Here is a 20,957-nt window from a genome sequence, read left to right on the forward strand (position 1 = left end):
TACAGGAACCTTTATGACATCCCATTCTATGCATACATACTGAGGCTCAGTGGGCTAAGCCTGTGTGCCTGTAATCAGAAGGTCGCCGGTTCAAACCCAACCTCAGCACATCTGCGGGTCCTTGAGCAAGGCCCTTAACCCCCAGCTCCCTGGGCACTGCTATGGGTGGCAGCCCTTCGCGGTCAATTTACTGTACAAAGAGCAAGTTGAGGGAGGCGTAAGAAGACAATTTCCCCACGGGGATCAATGAAGTATCAATTATTCTAAATCCATAGACATCAGTATGGAGCTGGTCTCCCTCCTTGTAGCTACCACAGCTGATACTCTTCTGGGAAGCCTGTCCACAAGATTTAGGAGTGTCTATATACAAATACAGCCTCCACCAAACTTTACAGTTGGCACAATGCAGTCAGGCAGGTAACGTTCTCCTGGCATCTGCCAAACCCAGACTCGTCCATCAAACTGGCAGACAGAGAAGCGTGATTCGTCCCTCCACAGAATACCGTTCCACTGCTCCAGAGTCCAGTAGCAGTGTGCTTTACATCACTCTATCCAACGCTTGACATTGTGCTTGGTCATGTCAAGCTTGCATGCAGCTGCTCGGCCATGGAAGCCCATTCCATGAAGCTGCAGTAAACGCTAGAGGAAGGTTGGATCTCTGCAGGTATTGAGTTAATAGAGCACTGGTGACTTCATGCACTCTGTGCCTCAGCACTTGGTGACCCCATTACTTTACATGGCCTGCCACTTCATGGCTGAGTTTCTGTTTCTCCAAAATGCTTCCACTTAACACCAATAATACCATATACAATTGGCTGTGGATTATCTAGCATGGAAGAAATTTCACAAACTGACTTATTATGACAGCATCACACTTGAGTTTGAGTTCGAACCATTCTTTCAAATGTGTGTGTAAACCTGACTGCATGACTAGGTGCTTGATTTTATACACCTGTGGCAATGGGTCTGAATGAAACACCTGAATTAGTGATTAAGAGGTGTGTCCCAGTACTTTTGTCCATTTAGCGTATCAAGGACTGCAGTGCAGTGCTCAGAATTAGCTTAGTTTAGCTGAATTAATTCGGTCCTCTGGGACCCGCAGACAGTCCAAAGTTTTTCTTCCTTAATTGGGAGAGAACCACCTGTGGGTTTAAACACTGGTTTAGATTATATCACACCGTTCCAAGCTGAACAAACATACTAAACTCCAACTAATAAAAATCTGATAAAAAGCGTGATGACGTTAAACTTAACTCCTACCCATCACAAACATTTAAACATTACCAAACCATATAGTCAGGTACTCCTTAGCTTCAGTATGTAAATCTCTACATGCACCAATATCACCACAAATTACAAAAACTAAAACATAGTGGTATGTAATAGTAAAGAACTAATAATATTTTTATATTATTTCTTCAGTTGGTTTGTAGTCCTGCATCCAAACTATTCCGTAAATGGACCCCACATACCGATACAGATCTGTTCTTCAGAGTGATGTAAGCGAGTTGGCTTCATCAGATAATCGGTGGCGATCACCTGACCCCCAGCACTCCCACCCTCCTGTTGTTCTGACAGACATTCTTACGGCTCATTATTCCCAAGCATTCCTGTGCTGTTCCTGCACGTTGCCATTAATTCATGCCTTTCTCTCCCCCCCCCCAGCGGCACTGTGAAGACCCCACAGCTGTTCCGCTTCCTCGAGGCACTGGCCTCCATCTTCAGGCACCGTGGGAGGGCCCTCGGCGTCTGCCGTGCCGCTGGCTGGGTCACCGTGCACGAGCAGCCACTACCCTGCACTGCCGCCCTGGTGCTGCTGCACTGCTGGGCCTCGCTATCCCGCAATGCGCCGCTCCGTTCTGACCTGCAGGGGGTGCTGGAGCGCTGCAAGGTGAAGGAGCTGCTGGGTAAGCTCCCGGGTCGTCCCGAGTTCCCATGGTCTCCCTGTATGAAGTATCGATCACGTCAAGTGTTTGTGTTTTTTTTTTTTGTCTTGTCTATTCAGTCTGTTTGCATATAAGTTATTAATTAATGAGGAATAAATCATTGATGACCCCCAGATGGTCCACATGTTTGTTCCCTCCTAATATACCTGTACCAGGTATTTGGTGCTCTTGTTTGTTCAGTTGTGTTGGGAGCTGGGAGGGATCAAAGTTTGTGGAGGGTTGGTCATGCTCACTTATCATTACAGTGATCCGCCGCTATATCGCAGTTCAACTATCGGGCTCCCGCTACATCCCAGATTTTTCCCTGACACATCACAGTTCTCTACAATGTGTATGTGTATACACACACACACACACACACACACACACACACACACACACACACACTACATTGCATATTATGATTGTTGTTATGTCACTCATATCCTTAGGCTGACATCCACATGTATTTTAAGGCTATAACAAACTATAACAAAAATATATGATATGGTCTTTCTATATCGCAGACTTTCACCTATCGCTGATGGGTCTGGAACACAACTTCCGCGATAGGTGGGGGGTCACTGTACCTTTAAACCTTACTAACAAAAATACCCGGGAATGTGCTCTGTGCTGCAGGAATCGCGAAGGAAAGGGGGAGGAGTAAAGGTCACCTGCAGAGGGGTCGCCCCCGCGTGGAGCAAACTGCCGAGGAAGAGGAGGGAGAGGGGGCTGGGGTCGAGCAGGAGAGAGCCGCCCTTTCGGACTGCGACCCCCTGCTCAGGGACATCTTCGTCCACGTGTCTGTGCTCCCCCCTGAGGACGGAGACCCCAACGCCGCCGTTCTCGCCGCTGATGTGGCACGGCTGCTCCTCCGGTGGATGCTGAGGTCGCTGGTGGCCGGGTCAGCGGACCCTGACGCCATTTCACGCTTCCTGTGCTGGGTGCAGGCCTCCGTGCTCCAGTGCGAATCATCGGTAGCTGCGGCGCTCGCGGAGGAAGCGGTGAAGTGGGACTTCCTGAGGCTGTACCACCGGGCCTGTGAGCCGCCGCCCACTTCCCAGGACCCTGCCCGCCTGGAGACCCTCGGGCTGTTCACTGACGTCATGGTACGACTGCTTCAGGTCCGGGGCGTTCCCGAAGGAGACCTGCATCGCACCGTGCTCTCGGCATGTCTGTCCACAGACGAAGATGATGCTTCCAGAAGAGGTGAGGAACCTTTCTTAGATCTCACATTGCTTGTGATTCTCAGTCCAGTCCTCGGGGACCCCCCCAGACAGTCCACATTTTTGCTCCCTCCCAGCTCCCAATACGCCTGTACTGCTGTCGGTATTTAGTGCTTTAGCCTATTTGGGCGGGTCTTCTTTGGTTTAGGTGTGGACCGTCCCCAAGGACTGGGTTGAGAAACCCTGGTTTGAGGCACGCGAACATCAGCACAGATATTTTCCAACCGGTATTAATGCTTCATTCGGAGATCAGAATGGCCAAATCACGCTGCTTTCATCGGAAGTCAGGCGGCCCAGAGCTTATCGCGTTTTCCCCCCGCAGAGGCTGGCCTCCTGCTGCTCTCGCTGTACGTGCGGGAGCTGTGGGCCGGCGCCGACCCACCGGGCCTCTTCCTGTGTCACGTGCAGCTGGTGGCTGGGCTGCAGCAGCAGGGGCTGAGGAGGCGCAGCGTGACTCAGGCTCCCGTCACATCGCTGTGTCGCCGCATCTCCTCAGCAGCGGCTTCTGGGCTGTGATGGCGGCTCAGACGATGTTTATACCGTATAATGGAACTTCTTTTAAATTCTCTATCAATTATTATTTTTTTATCTTTCTTTGTCATGTTTTGTTACCTATTTTTGAGTTATTTAAAGTGTATTTGTAAATTGTGTCAGTTGCTTGTGTAAAATATGCTCTTTTTATATATTCTGAATGAATACAGACACCGAAGGTAATACTCTGGAATTTGTCTGGAATCCATTTTCCGGAACCTTCTGAAATGACGTTTCTCATTTTGCACGTGGTCATTATTATACACTTCCCTTTATCTATAGCATAGGGTGTTCTGAGTAAATACTTTTCGCAATCAAACATTTTTATTGAACATGAATCCTGCTTATAAACAGCAATTAGCATTTTTGTATCACAGTGGGAGACTCATTCAGATAATGGTGCAGTTAAACTGGTCTTTCCATCTTCTAGGAGCTGGAGTCGGAGACTCATCTGATAGCAAACGGCAGTTGGGGGTGGGTCATGCAGACTGTTTTATGCATAGTTTAAGGTACATCGCAGTGTAGCCCTGTGGAACGTCTGGGTTTCTGCTGTTTCACTGCATTTTTGGGCAAAAGTTGCAAGGTTTTCACTAATGGCACCGATTTCAGATTTCTGCACATCATAACTACTAAAATACAATACATAAATACTGCAGCCTGGTCACCGTTTACCTCATTTCACAGAGAATTATCACAATATCACAGTCTGTGCACTTTTTTTTTTTTGGTTTCAAAAGTTTACATTTTTGACTTGTCACTGTAGATGATAAAGACGGAAAGTCTTTCAACGCTTCCGCGTTACTTGGGACCGGCGTTAACAGTCAGACGCACAGCAGGAAGCCTCCCAACCCGCTAAGCCGCCTACCGCTGTCGGGTTTGAGACGAGCTGCGGGTGCTGCTGTGTTCCCTGGCGCAGAATTAAAGGGCCTCGGAAATCAGAGGCAGAGGTGAAGGAAAGAGGCAGAGCTGTTTTAAACGGCGCTCCGGTTGGTAAGCGGCCCCCGGATCTTTGGCGGGCCGCTTACATGGCACTTTTCCCAGCATGCCTCAGCGCAGCGTATGTGAAGGGCTCAGCGTCATGCGCCTCCGGCAGAATGTGTCCTCCGCGGGTGGAGTGGCGTGTCGGAACGACATGCTCCGCCGCAGCGCCTGCCCCAGGCTGATGGACGGCAGCCGGGCCCGCCATCTGGGACCCTCTGGCTCTGACCTGCGCGCCTTAGCCGGGGGCAAGTTCTGCGATGGTTTTTGAGCCACGGGGCAACTAGGTGGAATGAAGTCTGGCACCGTCTTCAAGCCCGGGCTGTAGGTCTGGAAGACCGGGGGCACCGGGCAGGGTGGTGGACTGCTGTGCATGAACCTGCACCATGCGGCCTTGATGCCCAGGGTCCTGAAGTGAGTCTTGGCGTTGGCAGGGATGGGCTGCTGTTGGGGTCGGCCCTGAAGTGAAATCCCATTGGTCGGGGGATACGTTTCCTGCCGCCTGATTGGCCGAGGTGGGTCGAGACGCACAGGATAGCTGTTCAGGTGTTCCAGAGCAGTCGATAAAACTGTTCGGTGGACCATGGTGACACAAAGACAAGATGTCTTATATGCAGAAGACATAGCAGCAATACTGAACATTTAATAAATTATCTGATAGTATATGTCATGTTCCATTTCTTGCTTTTAAATAGTAACTCTCCACTTCTGTTATTCATGATAAAGATTTTTCTTAGACATTACAAACGGCCCAACTTTACAGTCTATGATGAATATAGGCATCTGATAAGTTCTCCTATGTGTTCCTCTTGGGTGGCTATGCATCCTTTTTCCCAGACTTGGAGATCTAGTCACAGGTACTCTATAACTATATCTAGATCTATAACAATTAACGTGGTGACATCACTTTTACACTTCATCCTCCCCTCAGAACCCCAGCTTTTTCCATCCAAAATGGCCGCCCTTTCTTCCTCACCTGCTCTCTGGTTCCCGCAATTGGCTGAGCACCTTCTCAAAGGCATCTGTCCACTTCTGCAGTTTTCTTCCCCACTTTGCCTTTTCGTCTCCTTTCCCGTGAGCTTCTTCTCCTGGAAATCCAAAGGCAGTTCCGTCAGGCCTTGTCGCCATGGGGACAGATGTAGCACTCCGCATACCCCCTACTCACCTCGCGTGGCCCCTGTACTCTCCTGCGTTTCCGTTCCAGCAGGTAGTAGACGGCCAGCGTGTGGCAGGGCCTGTTTTTCAGCACAGCGCTCAGGACCTCCTCATGCTGGAAGCCCATCTTCACAGTCATGTGCTCAAGCACATGGTGGTCAATCTCCAAAGGCGCTCTGACAGAAGAGCATTTACTGTGCATTGGAATGTAGATGTTACCCTCACTACTCAGCTGTCACAATAACTCGTAAACTGAACAAGTTTTAGTAAATTACTTATGTGTTACATTTATGTTACAATGCAACTGTTTGTAGAGATGCAAGTTTACTTAAATTCCACAGTGGTACTCAAGCTTCTGCTTATGATTAAGTCTAGCTTCCAAATGATTCAGCCAATCACTCACTGATTCACTGTCACTTTTTTCTTTTTCGAGGATGCTGGTGCTTTACACCATATTGAAGCAACCTTACTGAAAGGCCGTTATTAATTGTCTGTGTATTCATGTAGAGAATTCCAGCAAATGCAGTACCTGTTCAGGTAAAGGGACCTGGCCCTCGGGTTGGCCGGCAAAAGCCACGGATCAGCCATTACTTGACGGATGCTAGGCCTTCTGGCTGGGTCAGGTTCCAGAAGGTTACTAAGCAAGCCAGCGGCACCTCGGGGGAAAAAGAGACACGGGGGCACTTTCGTTATGCATCTGGGGAGGAGAACCACAATATTACTGCAACACTTCCACGTTGCCTCAACTCGCATGCTGGTATCTCTTATGTTGTAGGAAAAGACAAAAAAAAACTGGTGTAGCATTATCATACAGCCAGTACAGCGTCATAAATCAGCGATGCAGCTTGTAAGACCTGATTAAGCTCACAGGAACTTTTTTTGACCTAATGAAAAGATGAAGCGTATGAAGTGTGTCGTAACTGCTGTCAAACAGAATGAATGTGCCTTCTGGGTGCAGTTCGTTATTTTCATAATGTGACTGTGCCTTTCTCTTCCTGACAAAAGTCAGTTTAAGAGTTAAGTCATTTCTATATTGCCTGTGGCGTGGCTATAAATCACGATACACTGATTTCAGAAGAAAAAAACAGCCCAGCATTTAAATAACCCGATTGGATTGGGGCCCCTTGTGAGGTTATTTTTGCAACTGATTAATCCTTTTTTGTGCTGTATCCTGAAAATGAAGAATTATATATATATATATATATATGTCACAAGCATTCATACTTAGGAATGAAGCCACAAGTTGAGATTTAAACGAACAATAATTATGAAATTCAATTTTAAAACCTCCTGCCACAAGCAGAACACAGTATGAAATAGTTTTTATTGGAACCACATATTTTCTTGCTTCCATGGTCACGGGAAAATTCAGGCACAGACACACAGGCTCGTGACTTTGAAGGGCAAATACCTAACCTCTGTGCGCCATTTACATTTATATTCTTGGCAGTTGCTGTATTCCAAAGTGACATAGATAATACATCACATGCATACAGAACATACTTCTTTAAGCCTAGAACACACCAAGCCAATTTTTGGCAATGGCAAGCCGAAAATCAATGAGAGCCAATGAGGGACACTGATTGGCTGTCGGGTGGGTATGTGGCATGGCTGGACATGCTCACCACAGATGTCATATTGGCTGATTGAGCATGCTGAATCGCCGTTGGAGCTAGTTGGAAAAACAGCTCTCTGATTGGGCAATATGTCAACCATCACCTCTGCTTGTGCTAGTGTGTTCCAGAACAAATTTTTGCAATTAAAGAGAATAGCGAATGTCAGCCGCCTGAAGCCTGTTCATTGGTCTAGGATGGTGCCAGTCTTTTGCTGTCGCCTTTAGGTAGTTATACAGTATCTGTGTTAGGATCTAGTTCAAAACTCTCACCCAGGAAGCCACGTGTTGTTAGCTATGGAGACAAAAAGGCTGGGAAAGACCCAAGGATGACCCCAGGCCCCTGGGGAAGCAACACCCGTTTGGTCCACAAAGACTCCTGAGACCCTACGGGGCAGAAAGGCAGGGCACACCCACACGCTGACCAGATGTCACCCCCGGGGCATCACGCGACATGCAGATACAGTCTCATGCCTTGTTGTGTGATACCATAAAACAGACAATTTCTTTAAACATTATTAATTTCAGGGTGTGACTCGGTGCATGGCAGTGTTGCAACTCCGGGGGGGGGGGCAAATCCTGCCTCTGCTGTGTATCTGGAATTTGCTTGGCCTCCCCGTGATAGGTGGGTTTCCTCTGGGTGCTCAGATTTCCCCCCGCAGTCCAAAGCCATGTAATTAGTGTGTGCATGAATATCCCCTGCAACGGCCTGGCATATTGCCCAGGAGTCCCCCCCCTCCCTCCCTGTGCTTCTTGGGGGTGGGCGCCAGAATGAAAGCCTATACAGCAGACGGGTGAGTAATCTTCAATGAAAAGGTCTCTGAGTAAAAGTAAGATTTGCTGGCATTCGCTCTAAGGTAAAAAAAAAAAAAAAAATAGCATAAATTTACAAAGTACGCAGATGAACTCAATATTCTGTGGGAAACTCTGTGGAAGAAAATAAACAAAAGTCAACTGGTGTGTCTTAGAAATCACAAAAGGTTTTCCAAGTCAGTCCAGTGTGACCTCTAATGGGAATATGATGGAAACTCATTGTCTGTAACAGTGGTTCTCAAACTTTTTTTCACCGCAACCCAATTTTCACCATGCCAGCTCAGTCGCGACCCTATACCAAGCGTAGGTCTAAATTAACGCCATGGTCAAGCTCAGAGGGCACTCTGCAGTTATGCCAATCAATGCCTATCTCCAAAATCTGAGTGGATCTGCCAGTAAGTTTTAAATTAAGCATCTGAGGTTTTGGCTTTCAACTGGTTGAATGTTCACTATTTCTGCGCTAAACATTTGTAGACCCAAGACCCATTTACTGATTGTGGATCAGCATAGCAGCTTGTGGGTTTTAAAATGCTTACATTTTACAACTCTGCCTTGCAATCCTTTCAGAACTTGCCACGACCCAAATGCCATGGGTTGGGAATTACTGGTCTGTAACAAAGGGGAACAGAGGTCTTACAGGGTGACCCTCAGCCCGGTGCCTACCTGGCGACAGCTTCTGTGGCAGCGGGTTCATCTGTCTCTGCACCATCTTCTGGCAGAGCTGACGGAGGTTGAACGGCTCCATAGTGAAAGGCAGGGCCCCGGTGAGCAGAGTGTACATGATAACCCCTCTGGACACAGAAAGCAGGCCGGCTTACAGGCAGACAAAGGCACAATCCTCTCCGTTTAACTCAAGGCAACACTTAAGCAAGACAGCTTCAGAGGAAATTCATTCCTCTCCATGTTCGTCACACTCCCTCCTGTGCTATTGCACCATCATACCTTTTATCGTGATTTTCCGGGAATGTTCTTTGTTCCCAAAATAAATGTACATAATGAGCGGGTGCGTTAATCTGAAAGGAGGCGTTGGACTCACATGGACCAGACGTCCACTTTGGGTCCGTACTTCTTCTGGGAGATGAGCTCGGGGGCGCAGTAGGCGGGGCTACCGCACTGTGTGCTCAGCAGATCACCGGTACCCCGCCTTCTGGCGCAGGAGCTCAAACCGAAATCTGAACGGGACCAGAACCAAGAGCTAATCTGAGTGGGGTCCTTTGGAGGGTCACGGTGTCACGTTATTATTCAGGTGTTAATAACTCGCATTCAAAGGCACAAACATAAACACAAATGAGGACATTCACTCCATGCTCCGTTATTCTTTTCACACCCATACATATCTCACGATATAACCTGTAATTCTACCAATGTTATTTTTTCCCCTTACTATAGATTTCATGCGTTGTATTTAAAATGCTAAAACTCAGTGTTCAATCCACACAATCCCACATTTACTTCACTTGGCTGAAATAATAATTTAACTCTCATTAATCCATTAATAATTAATCCATTACTAAACTCCAAGTGCAGTTCATTAGGTGCAGCAGTAATGAATAGTGCTATAAACATGCTATTTACAGTAATTTACTGACATTATTTAATCTCAAAGTTACCTATGACTTTAATGTTGTTGTTTTCATCCAAAAGCAGGTTCTCCACCTTGAGGTCCCTGTAAGACAACATCAGTTTCAAACTCACAGGGAGGCTCAGGTTCTTGCTTGACAAAGACATTCAGTAACCAAGTTACGTTTGCTGGCTTATCAGGGTATAGCAGGAGGGGGGAACCTGATCCTTGGAGGGCCAGTTCGGGTTTTTGGGATGGCCTCTCTATCAGCCAATAATAAAGCAGTGGTTTTCAATGCCAGTCCTGGAGACCCACTGTTATTGGCTCATCGAGAGGCCATCGCAAAAACCCGCACCCACATTGGCCCTCCATGGAACAGGTTCCCCATCCCTGGTGTATAGTGTACCCCAGTCTCTTTAATATGTTCATGTTACATCGGGCTCAGTGACTTAGCATGTCATTTAACAAGCATTTTCTCTAGTCCCATAGATTGCCAGTGAAGAGGCTTTTAATTTGTTACATACAAAAATATTAGTGAATTGGCCGCTACAGAAATAAAAATACAATAAAATAAAAATTTTCAATAAAAAATACAAGGCTGGGCTGAAAAATGAAACATTTCTGTATGCTTTAGTACAAACTATTTTAGTACAAACTATTTTAGTACAAACCATTGAGTACAAACCATTGAGTACAAAATATTTTAATACAAACTATTTATTACAAACTATTTTCTGTTAAATAGCTTCTTATTCATTCTGCACTCCCTGCCATCTCTGAATTGTACCTTAATATTTCGAACTAATTCAGGGCTGTTCATTCCTGCTCATGGAGGTCTACCATCCTGCAGAGTATAGGTGCAGCTCTAATTTATCACACTGGATACCGATAGTCTTGTCAATAGTATCGAAAGTATCAATTCTATTGTGCATAAAACAGTTTCAATACTCATTTATCATGGTATCGATTCTACAGCCTGCACCTGCTCTCATAAGCTACCAGTGTGCACACCTAGGGCTGAGTGCAGACTCACACATGGTATGCTATTAAGATAACTAGTTCAGAAGCGTCAGAGCTATCTGCCCTGTGTTTAAATGATTAAAAAGTACAGCCAGAGTGACGTCTGTAAATACTGTGGCTTCGTGCCAAATGAAGACGGCAAACCACAGGACATATGCAGGCCTGTATGAAAGCTGTGCCGCACGATACCAACAAACACCATGAATTTAGCTGAACACTTAAAGGACTGACATGCGATACAATTCAAACTGTTTCAAGAGATAGGTGTCTTATTTCTGAATTAATGAAATATTAATCGGTGTGAGCCTACTGCGGTTGAAGTGGAGATTTCACATGCATTTTTTCATAGTTAGTTAAACATTTCCAGATTAAGATAATGGTCTGAAATAATTTTTATTTTTTGGGTTGTGTTCAGGTCCACTCATTCTCATGAGATCGTGTTGAATAGTGTTGATCATTCTGATACAAACTTCTAGAGTCGCGCAATTGTTAGAGGTGTTTGTGCTTTGAGACGCAAGATAAATGAGGCACGTAAAAGTCTTAGTTACACACTGATCACATGTTAATTCATAATTAATGAATCGTGACGCATGTTTTATTTCATGAAGTTACTATATTTGTATAAATTATATATATTTATATATTACTATACGTGTCTTTCTGGACTGCTGAAGGAACAAGTCATGAATAACACATATTTGTTCATCATTAATGAATCATAATGCACGTTTCATCCCAAGCAGTTACTACTGAAGGAACTAATAAAGGAAAAAGTGAAATTCTGACCTCATGTTTGTTTATCATTAACGAATCATTACACATCTTTTATCTCAAGTAGCTACGATATTTCTTTATGATTTGTACTTCAGCACTGAGTTACTACTAAGTGTTTGTGACACAGCCTACTCTGACTAGGCTATGTTTACCGACACTCAAGAGCATGATCAGCAAGTCTGTGAGAGGCTGTCTGAAATGGTGAATGCCAGGGTGGAATTCTTCTCCCTAAGCACCGCTAGAGCTTTTGCTGGAGGGAGATGAGGACAAAACAAAAGAGGGGGGGTGACAAAAACTAGCTGACACATTAAAGGCACAAGTGTCCTTTTTAATTGTTCACTATTGCAACCTTTGCATTTTCACTGCATGTATGAATTAGTCAGGCCTTCATATTCATAGCAAGTACCAGCACACTAAGGACCTTGGTACAAATTAAAGTAAAATACAAAACTATTCTCACCTGTAACTTGAAGGTGGATAGTATTCACTACTGGTCAATTATTTTTTTCTATTTTAAAGCAAATAGGAAGAATGCTGAACAACCTGGGGACTTCCAGACTTCAGCCCAGCTGAGGAGTTGGCTACCCAGCAAAATTGCCCCATTGCCCCATTTTAAGGGGCATAGAAGGGCAACGCGTTTTCTCAGAGCTGCGGGCAGGACGCCACAGTAGTTTGGCGCATAGTGTACAGAGACAGAATACCACCCATGTATATTCTTCCCTCTCGAATGAAGCAGTAACTCTCAAAAAGCAATTTGTCTGGATACGTTAAATGATCTTGCCAACTGCACAATATATGCTCAATTTGAAACGCTCTTCCTCTTTGCTAAAAGCTATATGTATAAATGTAAAGTCAATGGTGTGAAACCTTTATTTCCTGCATTTTCATCTGACATGAATAACTACATGTATACATGAATAACACTGCTAAGGCTGTTAAAATCCTCTATTTGTCCAACTTCTAGTTCATCCAAAGAATGTTTTGTTGATGAACTTTAGTGCGTGTCTTATGTTGTGTTATTTCATCATTTTTCTTGTTTATGTGACTCTGGTATTAAACTGTTTGTATTTGTACTACAATATTATGCAATGAAGTTTTACTCAGAAATTTCTCTGGAACACGCCGATTGCGATCAGTTGCTCTCCGCATGCTACGGTTGAACACCTCTATTGAAATTTGAGATCTCACCTTGTTTACATTGAATAAATCTGTTCTGAGCGGGTTTCAGCTTATGGATTGGTTGCTGTGACAACCGATCTAACAAGAAAACCTGGATTGTGTCAAATTGTCAACAATTAAATTCAGATAACTCGTTATTCCAACCTACGAAGGACGCCCCCTTGAACTAATCGGTGACTTTGTTGAGGATTAAAAGCAAACAAGGGAAAGGATGCTGTTGTTGTTCGGCCAGCTGCGTTCATATCATCAGGACTGTGGTGAGGGTACCAGCATGAGGAGGTAAGGTACCAGAATGAGGGTATAAGACCACAAGTTATATGGAACCAGTGGGGAGAATGCTAACTGGTTAGCATGTGAACGGTGCAGAGATGGGGTCTCAGTGGATCACTTACCTGTGAACCACCCCTGAGCTGTGTAGGTGCTCCACAGCCATGACCAGCTGCCGAATGTACCGCTGAACCTCTGCTTCGTCCAGGCGTTCTCTCTCTAAGAGTCTCTCCAGGAGGTTCCCTCCCATGCACAGCTCCATCACCAGGTAGCAGCTGGCCTCCGTCTCCAGGATGTCCAGCAGCTGGACGATGTTGGGGTGAAGGATCATCTGCTGGATGAGGCCCTCCCGGTGCAAGTTCTTCAACAGGTATGAGTCCTTCTTTGCCCTCGCTTTGTCAATTACCTTTATAGCCACCTGAGGGAGACAGAGAGCGAGCAAGAGAGAGAGAGAGAGAGAGAGAGAGAGGAGAGAGAGAGAGAGAGAGAGAGAGAGAGAGAGAGAGAGAGAGAGAGAGAGAGAGAGAGAGAGAGAGAGAGAGAGAGAGAGAGAGAGAGAGAGAGAGAGAATTTGGCCGTAAAAATCAGGCTTTTTAATCACAATAAAAAATGTACAGAGATAAATCATAAAATTATAATTGTTTACTCAACAGACATCATGAGCATACTGCCATGCCTGCTTCTTATACGCTCCATACAAGAAGATGCATTCTTACTTAAGTAAATCAGGTCGAGTACCTTACCTGAATACTGAGATCCTAAACGTTATATTAAAGATTACAGGATACTACAGCCTTCGCCTTCTATTAGCTAAACAGTGTGAAGGAGGGGATGTGGGTCCTCATCCCTCAATATCCAAAACTGTTACCAGTCCTTCACGATTGACCCGCAAAACTTTTTTTTTTTCATCCCTCCATTTCTTTCTTTGTCCGCATAATAGATTTTGCACGCATGATAAAATAGCCAGTATAATATTAATGTTTACTCTTTCGGCTCAAAAGCTTATCGTACTTCAATGAATGCTTACATATTACAAAAATGTTAAATATTCTAGATATAATGTGCACTTTATAATGTGCAACGATGTTACACATAGAGTATACTAACACTACTTTTGCAGGAGTTTTTCATCAGTTTATTCAGTCTTTTCCCCTGATATACAGTCAAATAAAACCCATTCCTAGCTCACTATCAAAACAAAAGAAAAAGAAACATTAAAATAATAAAATGTAAGTGACCAAATGTACACAACTTGTTTTTGCAAACTGAAAGTGTAATGATTATACTCCTCAGTGTAGAAATCGTATGCAAGATTATTATTTCTGCTATGCTATTCCAGTTAAAAAAACACCAGCAGAAAATCTGCGTTTACCTTTTCTCCTGTGACAGCGTGTAGACCCTCCCTTACTTTGGCAAAGGAGCCTTCTCCGAGTTTTCTTCCAATAAAGTAATTCCCAACCATCTTCGTATGGTACATCTTGCGTTGGCTATCCGGGCAAGCATTAGTATTCGCCGGGACAGTTTTTTCTGGGCCAACATATCGGGGGCCGTCCATTGCCGTCCTGATAGGCATCCCCCGTCCGCCTGCTGTGACTTGCAGCTGCGTGCTTCACCTCTCGGGCGTCCAGTCTTACCAGTGCTATCAGCAAAATGCAGTACTCTGCACACTTACTCTCAACTCAAAGTATATATACTTATATACATATAGTACTTTTAACCCTCAAACTCAGTGTTTTAATCACCTCCACGACTTACGTAAAACAGTAGAACAATATTTCCAGAAACCCGATAAAGACAACTGTCGGTCGAAGACGCTCTGTCCGTATGTCTTGTATATTTCACTGAACCTTTATGGTAATTTAATCCTATCACCTGCAGCTAGAAATGATTCTGTTCTCACCGCCCATTCAAAGCACTGCCCCCACCCTCTCCGCCTCCTTTTAACCGCAGAAGAAAAGAATGATAGAATCAAGCACTAATGTTTTTATTTTTTTATTTACTTTATTCATATTTAACAAAATCACGTTATTCAGATTAACACGTCTTTTCGAAAAGAATGCACCTGTCTTAACTTTATTTCCTGTATATCAGATTTTCTTTTCTTTTTAGGCTTATATGATTGGTAGGCAACCGAAATGTGTTTTTTTTTCTCTCTAAAACGACTGTTTCTTAATATATTTAAATGAAAATGACAACCTCCCGTCATTATGAAATATTCTGTTACTGTACTTTCTGTTGGATCATACTTCCACCTGCTGGACATCTTTGAGAATGACGCATTTTCCGAGTCACTGAGACAGTCCATCCATCCATCCATCCATCCATCCATTTTCCAAACCGCTTATCCTACTGGGTCGCGGGGGGTCCGGAGACTATCCCGGAAGCAATGGGCACGAGGCAGGGAACAACCCAGGATGTGGGGCCAGCCCATCACAGGGCTCACTGAGACAGTCCTAAGCAGAAAACGATAACTGTTGTAGTCATTAAGAATGCCACAAAATAAATACTGAGCGCCTTTTTGTCAAATTGTTAAAAGTCTGCCTTTGTCTTTTTGTTTTAATTGTAAATTATTAACAAATCATGCCAATCATAGATTGTAGGCTTTTCTCCCAGCATGGGGAAGGAGAGAAAACCCAGCCAGTCATTCACTACAGGCTTCGCCAAACTGAGCTACACATGAAAAATATTAAGTACGTTTACAATAGATTAATATGACACATTGATATTGACTTTTACAGTATGATTACATTTTATTGAACTTAATATTTTTCATCTGACCAGTAGAGGGTGCAACAGCACCCCTGTAAAATTTCGTATGACGTTAATAATATAATATATAGTTGCAACGGGGTGCTCACAAAACGAGGTAAGCTAATTAATCTTACGATTTTTTCTAATTTTCATAAATACATGGTTATTATTATCTTCTAGCTAGGATTTAATAGGCTTCTTCTCGAAGCTGACAAAACACCATTTACACCTTACACTAAGAAGGTATAGGTATAGCATTACCCACGGAAAATGTGATAAGTAAGTTAGTCAAGCTAAAATCTTGAACAGTTGGGCAGTGCATGGCTTTCAAATTCAGCAGTGAACCACATGAAATAGAGACTGACCTCGCCTGATACTGGTAAGGAGTTATGAGTAGTACTTACCCGTTGGGCAACCGTTTTTAATATGCGTATTGCATAACACCTCAAAAAAATGTGTTTCTAAAATAGCGCTTGTGAATAACTTGATTGCGTATTTTTACAGGATACGCACCTCTGGAAAACACCACAAAAACACATAATTTACTGCATAGAAACTGTCATCGTTTTGTTTTTTACTGAAGCGTTGAATTCGATTTGTTTAGTGCCTACATCGAGCATATCCTAAAATTACTTGAAAAACCTGCCCCTGGCCAGCATATTATAACCCTTGGCTGTAGTTCGTTCTTTCACCAGCTTATATGTTAATGTACGTAAAATTTTAATTTCAGGTGTCTTTGCGAATGCGTTGTCGATCCCGTTTATTTTCATAAAGTATTAAATTGGCTAAGAATTAGTTTAGCTTTAGGCATACAGCATTTTAAAAATATTACATATTATCCACACATTCAAACCGTATAGGGAATGCCAGTTATGATCATGAAATGGGATAATCGTCACAAATCAGATATCTGTCTCTGAATAAATTCTACTACAAAAATGTGCATCGTCTTGACCTATGGGCCGCCAGTTTGGTACTGGAAGTTTAAATTTCAGCAGTAAAAGGAGCATAGATTTAGTGTTTTTAACCCCTACAGCAAAATATTTTTTTGCCATGAATCTTGTTTGCATTATGAAAACTACTAAATTGGGCTCCTTTCAGATTAAGTGAGGCAATTGCAATCTTTTGTGTTCCTTTGTTGATATAAGGTGTGTCACCATGTGACATTATTTACAGTTACAGCGAGGGAAGGTAATAAAAAAATAATAGTAGATCTAGGGTATCATCCCTGCTCGCATGTTTAGCGTGTTCCATCCGCAGGGATTCATTTGTGCAGTGACCCTTCAAAAACTTTAAATACTTGTGCCTGCGGGCCGCAGTTCACCTTGGAGTTTCAATGTCCGCTGGAGCTTTTAGCGGTAATTTCAAGGTCTGACTGTGTAACACGGTGCATTAGCCTGCTGGTTGCATTATGACGTCTGTTGGAGTCGTGTAAACAAAAATGTAGATTGTTGGCACGCTTATCTTCTGTTTCTAAGCCAGTGGGAACCGAAAGAGCAAACTCACAGGAACAAGAGGCCGAAATGAGGTTTACCCACAGGGTTTCTGGGTTCAGTCTTTTTGAGTTAGGAGAAAACCTTAAATGAGAGTCACTGCTACTTCTGATCTAGAGGAGTCAGCTGAGGTGATTGGAGCATCCTATTAGGATGCTGCCTGGCAGGGTTCCAAGGAAGTTATTCTGGGCTTGACCGATAGGGCATTGACCCCAGGGCAGACGCGGGACTTGCTAGAAGAATTACATATCCCCGGGATGAGCTACAGTCTGTGACCTTGGAAACAGAGGCCTGGTCTGCCCTACTTGGCATGCGGCCACCATAACCTTCATGAGGAGAAGCTTGGAGATGATGCTCATGAGTTCACTGAAAAAAGGACCTAATGTGGCTGGACAAAGAGGAATTTGCAGGTGTTGTCACTGCACCATTGGTCCCGCTGTTGCCAGCACCCGTGGCAGTTCCAACTGCAGAATATCACACATCCGAGTATGTTATGCGGTGCCATCTCAGTAGATTGGTAAATTTCATCGACCTGGGTTCTGGAGCAAATTTCGAGCGGTTCAAACCTATTATTTCACTATATGTTTATGTACCTGGATGCCACTCTGTCAGGATCGGTGCCTGTCTGGTCCTGTCCTATGTGTCCTGTTCCCGTTTGGCCAGCAGGTGTTGCTGGCCGTCCTGTTCTCTCCTCTGTCTTGTAGCCCCTTTGGCCCAAATGTTAGATTCTGTTTCCTAGTTTCCCTGTTAAACTCTTAGTTCTATGATTAGGTGTATTAGATCCACCTCTTTCCCTTGTGCTTCATGATTGTTCACCCTCATTGCTTGTTGTCCTGCTCCCTCTCTAATTGGTTAATTGTTTCATATTTCTCTCCTGTTTCATTGTTACCCGGTTCAGTCTGTGTATTTAAGTTCCTGCTTGTATTTACTTCTTTAGTGAGTCACTGTGTTCAAGTTACTCTGCGTTGCTGCTGCTCTGTTTGGGTTTTCATGTTCTTCTCCTTTTGTTGCTCTTTGCCCCTCATTGTTACCTTTTTGATATTTTTGTAGTTGTTCTTGCTTCCCCATTTGCTTTTGATCCCACATGGTCCTTTTGTTTTGTAGTTTACCCAGTGTGTTCACTTTCCCCAATAAAACCCCGTTGTGTCTTGTAGCCACAAGTGGATCGTCACCTTCTTTTCCCCGCCTGTGCCAGGCCACAACACACACAGTTCCAAACTTCAATTTCATAGATTCTAGAATAAAACATATGTCTGTTTTAAAACTTTCTCTGCGCTGATTGAGGCTCTATACTTGTAATTGCCTAGTCATAAGGCCAAGATAATACACCAGACTAAGATATTAACCTTTTAAATTGTATTTGATAAAATGTCAGCTAACCAGATATGTAAAATTAATACATTTAAGCATTCAGAAACCTCACTTCTTCAGCTCATTTCATTATAAGGTGGCTGTGCATTTGTTTTCAGGGGGGCAAGAAGCGATTGTTCAAGGTGATCAGCACAGGGACTAAGGAAGAACATTGGAGCGTATGAGACTGCACACATAAATAGAGTAAAATAAATAAACTGTGGCATATTTGATGCGATCCCTAAAACTGATTCTTCTTGACTGTGGGATTTGGTTTAGTTAGGCATGACTTGTCCAGTGTGCAGCTCAGTGGGCTAAGCCTCTGGGCCAGTGATCAGGAGGTTGCTGGCGTGCGTCTGGTCTTGGCAGAATAGCCACATCTGTGGGCCCTTGAACGAGGCCCTTAACCCCCAGCTCCACGGGCGCCCCTGCAGGTGGCTGCCCTTCGCTGCCAAGCTCACCTACATACAATGTGTGTCTGTGTGTCGTGGAGAGTAAGATGAGGTGGGTGAAAAGAGAATTTCCCCACGGGGATCAATGAAGCATACCAAATAATAATAATAATGGTTAGGGTTATCATTATCATTATTAGTCATCCTAGTTAACATAGTGGTTGGTATTCCTACCTCACATGGGAGACTGGGGCTCAGTTTCTGTGACGTTTTACTCCCAGGGTTCAAAGTCAATATTAGCATTTGTGCGGCATTTATTTGTGTATTTTAAAGTTATGTTTAAAGGGCTTATTGAAAGGTTTCCTTGTGTCTTGTCCTTGGCTGAAAGGGATATTTTCACCAGAGGCCCATAAAAGCTCCTCCACTAAACAGACCCCCTTTTATCATTTTTTAAGGAACAGTACAAAATGTACACTTAACAACCTCACTGTTCGTTGTCACGGTGCATGTTGTTGTGAAATCTTTTTCCCCAGTCCAAGGATGTGATCGGAGTCTGTTTACCCACTTGCTGTGTTCTGGCGTCCTGTTGCATCCTGTACCGGCCACTCAAGCAGGAAAAGGGTGCAGTTTCAGCTTTACGCAGATTCAGATTCGCGCTCAGCCCCCTAGGAGCCTCTCGCCTGGTACAGACGATGTCATCAACGTGAGCGTTTGCCGTTTGATGTTCGTATTTACTGAAGACCTTTGCAACATTTTCACAGGATAGCAGCACAATTCCTCTTACAATTAAAACACATCACTTAACGTTAAAATCGTTAAATCATTGTAGATTTCGATGCAGGCTATAAAAGTGTATACTAATGTAGATGTTTAAACAATATACGTTTAGCTGGTAAGTGCGTACAGAAAACGGATGGATCTATATCATGCATACATTTACATTATAACTGCTTTGACTAAACGAATCTCTGTTATTTTATGGCATTTTCTGTTTTATTTAGGATTGCAGACTATTACCCTTTATGCATTCAAAATATCGTCGTTGCCAGCAGAGACAAAGTAACTTCGCTGGGGGCCCAAGGCTGCCATGGTAAAGGGGCCTCCTAAGGGGGCCATTTGAACTATTTCTTGGGAGCCGACAGAGAAACGAGACGATATGCTAATCAAAGCGTGGCATGCCAGCTGTAGAAGCAAGGCATTGACCGCAAGAATAATTTAAAGACGTACATGTCAACATTTAACTAGGCTGTATGTTTTTCAATAATAGGTTAGTCAAACGCCTCCAACGTTTGCAATAACCGGTCGCAGACCGGTTGTTTTAGTTTTATTTCAGTTGTCACTTTTGATTGGCTTGCAATTTCAGTGAATGTCAGTGTAGTCTGGCCACTCTAAACTTAACACACATGGCATTTTCGGCCTGAAATGCCAGACTTTGCCCAGTAGTATGACAGTACTTTGCAATTGTCACAACAGGCAAAAGGCAAGTGCTTCTCATTGTGTTTGCTTACAATAAAAAGTGAGATATCTGATTTCCCCTTACTTAGTTTGATATTAAGTAGCTATATAGTTTTATATTCACCTTTCCAGAAGAGGCACATATATATGTGTCATGCCCTGCTTGTGCCGATCCTCTTGTGTGCCACACCCCCTCGCTACCTCGTGTGGAATCCTCTTATCGTCTACTGTTCCTCATTGTGTTTCATTAGTTCTGTGGTTTTAAGTCCACATCAGAGTATGTTTCCCGAGTTCGGTCATTCTGTCATATATGGGGGGGGGGGCATGGAACGGGAGTCCAAGTTGTCCAAGGAGCGTAGGATTAAGGAAGAAGACAATCAGGATCATGGAGCAACATGCAGGACTGATGTCAATGACCAGATTCGGCAAACATACTCTAATGCGGAATTAAATACTAACTAATGAAACCCAACGG

The 20,957-nt window shown here is 44.0% G+C and overlaps 2 protein-coding genes across 3 annotated transcripts in view; one reads left to right on the forward strand and one right to left on the reverse strand.

Moving 5' to 3' along the window:
• The window catches only part of urb1 (URB1 ribosome biogenesis homolog), a 21,320-nt gene extending 15,995 nt beyond the window's left edge, over window positions 1-5,325 (forward strand). The window contains exons 37-39 of the mRNA XM_048981243.1: window positions 1,666-1,907; window positions 2,565-3,134; window positions 3,474-5,325. Coding sequence (XP_048837200.1) covers window positions 1,666-1,907; window positions 2,565-3,134; window positions 3,474-3,667 — 1,006 coding nt within the window. The 3' untranslated portion in view covers window positions 3,668-5,325. The remainder of the gene's footprint in view (window positions 1-1,665; window positions 1,908-2,564; window positions 3,135-3,473) is intronic.
• LOC125711842 (hormonally up-regulated neu tumor-associated kinase homolog A-like) lies at window positions 3,988-14,889 on the reverse strand. 2 transcript variants are annotated; one of them, XM_048981245.1, is made up of 9 exons: window positions 14,414-14,889; window positions 13,167-13,459; window positions 9,851-9,906; window positions 9,277-9,412; window positions 8,904-9,031; window positions 6,345-6,471; window positions 5,826-5,991; window positions 5,637-5,748; window positions 3,988-5,229 (listed from the first exon to the last, which is right to left on the reverse strand). In XM_048981245.1, exons 1-9 carry the CDS (start codon window positions 14,612-14,614, stop codon window positions 4,730-4,732), a joined length of 1,719 nt encoding a protein of 572 aa, XP_048837202.1. In that variant the 5' UTR covers window positions 14,615-14,889; the 3' UTR covers window positions 3,988-4,729. The 2 variants fall into 2 exon arrangements, with proteins under 2 accessions (XP_048837202.1, XP_048837201.1); XM_048981244.1 differs by having other exon boundaries at window positions 5,826-6,009.
• Window positions 14,890-20,957: the final 6,068 nt, after the last annotated feature.

This window comes from Brienomyrus brachyistius, chromosome 17, assembly GCF_023856365.1.
Source record: "Brienomyrus brachyistius isolate T26 chromosome 17, BBRACH_0.4, whole genome shotgun sequence".
NCBI classification, from domain to species: Eukaryota; Metazoa; Chordata; class Actinopteri; order Osteoglossiformes; family Mormyridae; genus Brienomyrus; species Brienomyrus brachyistius.

Coding starts and splice junctions, on each gene's coding strand:
- LOC125711842 (XM_048981244.1), bottom strand. CDS start 14,614: ATGCCTATCAGGACGGCAATGGACGGCCCCCGATATGTTGGCCCAGAA. Junction 9,032..9,276: donor AAAGTGGACGTCTGGTCCAT/GTGAGTCCAACG, acceptor TTCTGTGTCCAG/AGGGGTTATCATGTACACTC. Junction 6,010..6,344: donor AGGTCCCTTTACCTGAACAG/GTACTGCATTTG, acceptor TCCAATGCACAG/TAAATGCTCTTCTGTCAGAG.